At 50.3% G+C, this 4593-nt stretch overlaps 1 protein-coding gene across 7 annotated transcripts; it reads left to right on the forward strand.

The window, feature by feature from the left end:
* Positions 1-1130: 1130 nt before the first annotated feature.
* On the forward strand, positions 1131-4593 carry LOC109781892 (uncharacterized). Of its 7 annotated transcripts, none has more exons than XM_073496480.1 (6): positions 1131-1491; positions 1562-2140; positions 2335-2492; positions 2668-2876; positions 3199-3262; positions 3786-4593. In XM_073496480.1, exons 2-3 carry the CDS (start codon positions 1654-1656, stop codon positions 2388-2390), a joined length of 543 nt encoding a protein of 180 aa, XP_073352581.1. In that variant the 5' UTR covers positions 1131-1491; positions 1562-1653; the 3' UTR covers positions 2391-2492; positions 2668-2876; positions 3199-3262; positions 3786-4593. The 7 variants fall into 7 exon arrangements, with proteins under 7 accessions (XP_073352581.1, XP_073352583.1, XP_073352585.1 ...); XM_073496482.1 differs by having other exon boundaries at positions 1145-1491; positions 2362-2492; XM_073496484.1 differs by having other exon boundaries at positions 1150-1491; positions 1605-2140; positions 2362-2492.

Raw genomic sequence — 4593 nt, forward strand, 5'->3', positions numbered from 1 at the left:
CGTTGTTGGTTATTGACCGGAGCGGCGTCTCGGTCATGTCTGCATGTCTCCCGAACCCGTAGGGTCTACACACTTAAGGTTCGGTGACGCTAGGGTTGTAGAGATATGAGTATGCGGAAACCCGAAAGTTGTTCGGAGTCCTGGATGAGATCCCGGACGTCACGAGGAGTTCCGGAATGGTCCAGAGGTGAAGAATTATATATAGGAAGTCCAGTTTCAGCCACCGGAAAAGTTTCGGGGGTTATCGGTATTGTACCGGGACCACCGGAAGGGTCCTGGGGGTCCACCGGGTGGGGCCACCTATCCCGGAGGGCCCCATGGGCTGAAGTGGGAAGGGAACCAGCCCTTAGTGGGCTGGGGCGCCCCCATGGGCCTCCCCCTGCGCCTAGGGTTGGAAACCCTAGGGTGGGGGGCGCCCCACTTGACTTGGGGGGTAAGTTACCCCCTGGCCGCCGCCCCCCTCCAGATGGGTTTTAGGCCGGCGCCCCCCTCCCAGGGGGCCTATATATAGGGGGGGAGGGAGGGCAGCAACATAACAGCCTTGAGCGCCTCCCTCCTCCCCTGCTACACCTCTCCCTCTCGCAGAAGCTCGGCGAAGCCCTGCCGAGATCCCGCTACATCCACCACCATGCCGTCATGCTGCTGGATCTCCATCAACCTTTCCTTCCCCCTTACTGGATCAAGAAGGAGGAGACGTCGCTGCACCGTACGTGTGTTGAACGCGGATGTGCCGTCCGTTCGGCACTCGGTCATCGGTGATTTGGATCACGGCGAGTACGACTCCATCAACCTCGTTCATTGGAACGCTTCCGCTCGCGATCTACAAGGGTATGTAGATGCACTCCTTTCCCCTCATTGCTAGTATACTCCATAGATGGATCTTGGTGAGCGTAGGAAAATTTTAAAATTCTGCTACGATCCCCAACAAGGTAGACGTTTCACAAAATGGGCCATCTGAGTTAGACATAGCGACAACGACGACGGATGACAAAATATGGATCGTTGATGGCGGACGAAATCTCTACTCCTAATGGAGCAGTTGGGGAATAGTCCGCCGGTTATTTTTCGCTGGTTTTTTTCGTCTCTCCTCCCACCATCATATTTCGTTGGTTTTTTTCTATGGTTTTTTCACCTCCTCACGATCGGTCCGCTCACACACCGCCCACAGAAACAATCCATCGCCACCCACGACTCCCTCACCCGCCACCCACGACTCCCTCACCCTGGCTAGGGTTCCTAGCCCTATCCTCCGCCGCCGTTGCATGTTCCCGTCTGATCTCGCCCAAGCGCTTTGTTGACCTCGCCGGGAGCAGCCAGCTGGATCACGCCGCCGTGCCTCCCTCTCTCCCTTCTCTTCTTTTCCCCTACCTTCTCTCTCTCCTCTGAACTGCGTGTCGCTCCGGTTAGAGGCCGGGGACACCTCGGCGCACGCCGCCTACCGGGAGACGCCGCTGCTGGACAGGGATAGCCAGGCAGCCGTGCGCGTGCAAGGTCGGTTCGCGGCACTGTCTCGTTTTCTCTGGTTCTTTTGCCCCGCACCAATGGTCTTTTTTCGATACAGACGCACAACGTGAAATGCCCACCCTGCTCGATTTGGATCTCAGCGGCGGCGGCGGCGGCTCCTCCCTCTAACCGCGGGTCAGGTCCCTCAACATGGCGGCGTCGGAGGCGGAAGCGAGGCCGGTGCTGGTGCCGGGCGGCAACAAGGCCCCGGCGGCTGAGCGGAAACCTTCTCCCAAGCCGTTGCGGAAGGCGCCGGAGAAGCCTCCAGCCGCTGACCCGGCCAAAGAGGATGAGGTGCAGGGCGCGAAGAAGGACGCGGGGGCCGCCACTGCTGTTGGCGACGGCGGCGCTAGGAAGGGGAACTCGTCCCCATTGCCGCCACCGAGGAAGCTGCAAGATGCGCCGGCGGTGAACCTCAACGCGTCCTGCTCCTCGGAGGGCTCCGCGGAGTCGCTCCGCGGCCGGGCCCCAGGCGGAAGGACGGAGAGGGGTTGGTCCCGGCCGACCGCGCCCAAGCGTGGGAAGGCTGCGTCTAAGGTGGTGGAGAAGCACGCCGATGTCGCGGAGGTTGCCGCTCCGGTGACGCCGGAGGCCGTCCGAGGGAGGAGCCGGTGCGCCTGGGTGACTCCGACCACCGGTGAGTTCTTGCTTCCTGAATCCTGATGGTTTCCTTATCTAATCATTTATGCAGTATGCTTGCAATTTGTGCTTGTTCAGAACTGTCAGCTACTTATAAACACTAGAATTTTCAGTGTCCAATCATGTGTTGCAATTTCTGTCATCTTTTATATTATAGCATGATTAGTCACTCACCTATTTCCTCTGATTTAGTTGGAGATGCTGCTGCTATTTGTTCAGATTGGGGGAGGCTAGAGAGGCTTGCTTGATGTTGTGTTTGCTACGTCAGAGAGCAGTGAGAACTGAGATTTGGGTGGGGTGGGGGGTGGAGGTAGCAGGGAGAGGATGTTTGCTCGATGGAAGAGTGCAGGGTATGTTGCTTGCTACTGCTACTGTGTTATTGTGTTGTTTTGTAGTATTTCTGAACTGTTAGAGATATTGTCACAGTGCGATTTTGTTCCCAATATGGATATATGGTCTTTTCCAGTGCATGGCAAAACTAACTAATGATTGGGTGGTAACCTCATGATTGGGTGGTGCATGCAGGGCACGCCTCCGAGCTAGCCGATGCATACTATATCCAGTGTTCTGCTGCATCCGGTGCCACCTCAAAGAACACCTTCTTCTAGCTGGGCATTGAACGCCTCAAGGACGACGAGGTGCAGCAACTGGGGTGGAAGCAGTTCAACTACATGATGAAGAATTGAGTGAAGGGGTTAAGACGGTTGCGTTGTGCATGCGCTGCTTGCTTGCCGGTGAGTGTCACCATTGTGACTAGGTGTTCTCAGTTGCTTATGCCCTCTGTAGTTTAAGGTGTTTGTTCTTTTAGTAGCCAAATCTTATTACCCAAGTCCACTCTTTCTGAAAAATCAAAGCCCTCACATGTGCATCGTTGGTGAGGCAGCCTAAGCATTACAGTTTGCAAGTAACCTTCCATATCGAAATTAACTTCTGTATGATCTGACCTGTTGAGCTCATCACAAAGACCATAAAATCGGCTCTATCCCTGATGTCCGATAAAAAAGGTGAATTATAGCCTCAGATCAAAAAAGTTTCTTTTCTTCTGTGATTTTGCAGCGGGACTTGCTTATGGAGACATTTGCAGCTACAGAGTAAATATGGGAGCTCTAGCAAAGCCTTGGTGAGTTAGCAACATGCCTACTTTGTGTGGTTGATCAGATAGCTTCAGGATTGTGATGGGGATTTGAACATGTCAGATGTTGTGTTGGTTGGTTTACCTTCAAAATTTATTTTTTAACTTGTGAAACTAGGTTCCTCTGATTTCTGTAAAATTCGGTGATAACAAAAGAATAATAAATTATGATCATACAGTTTACATGCGTAAATAGCACTGCATTCATGTAAATGTTGCTTTATTATCTTCGGTTTTTTGCTCTGGAAACATGGTTGTGCAGGTTTGAGATTTTGTTGGTACAGATTCTTGATAATGTTCTTTACCAAGATAGTCAATGCATTTCAACAAGGAAATGTTACAAGTGCTCTTCTGGTGAAATATGAAGCTTTTCAATGGGGCATTACATTTCACCAGCTAGCTATTCGAAACTAATCAAATCTTGTCTCCGACTGGGATAGCTAGATAATTTCTTATTTAAATTCAAAGCATTCTGATGTGACTGCTTGACTAAACATGATTTGTTTTTCAGGCTTCTCATCTATTTCACACTTCATGCTTATTGCACTGGAATATTTTATGCTTATACGAGGTGCTGGCTGATTAAATTGCAAAGAAGGGGAAGAGCAAACTTGGAAGAAAGGCAAAAACAGCGCCAAAGTGCAGAATAATCGTGGGAGGTTATCCAACTTCAGCGTGCATCAGAAAACGGCCATTGCTAGCTAGCTTGTGTGCTTGCATCAGTAGAGCACAGAGCGATGGATAGGGACGTATAAGTCAGCTCCCATGGGAAGATGTGTGCCAAGAGGAGGCTCGGTCTATAGTTTTCCCCACTGTCAAAGTGGCTAGACTGTCATATATTCCAGGGCTTCACCTCGCCTACACAGGCACCACATTGTAATTGGATGTTAAAGACTCAAAGGTAATTCAACCATTGCTTTGATATTCCTAGGTTTCTGCTATGAATTAATATTAAGAAAATTTGTCTATACATACGTTGATGCTCCTTGCAAGTCACATCAACTCATGTTTTATTTCTTTCTGGAACGAGCTGCAACACACGGGCAAGATGAAGATTAGAGAAGGCAATTAAGGAGGGAGAGTCATGTTGAAGTTGAGTTTGTATGGTTATAGATTTTAATCCTTGTGCGGGTGGTGTTCTTGAAGTTTCATTTGGTGTTGCTATCAGCAGGCTTATACTTTCATCATCTTCTACATCAAGTATAGTGGTTAATTGTTTTGGTCAACTCTGCATTTTATTTCCTCAGAATTACCTCACCGCATTTTGTGGACAACAAAAGTAACAGTATGGTAATTGGTAAAAGTTTTTGGTCCCATAA

Source organism: Aegilops tauschii, chromosome 4, assembly GCF_002575655.3.
Source record: "Aegilops tauschii subsp. strangulata cultivar AL8/78 chromosome 4, Aet v6.0, whole genome shotgun sequence".
NCBI classification, from domain to species: Eukaryota; Viridiplantae; Streptophyta; class Magnoliopsida; order Poales; family Poaceae; genus Aegilops; species Aegilops tauschii.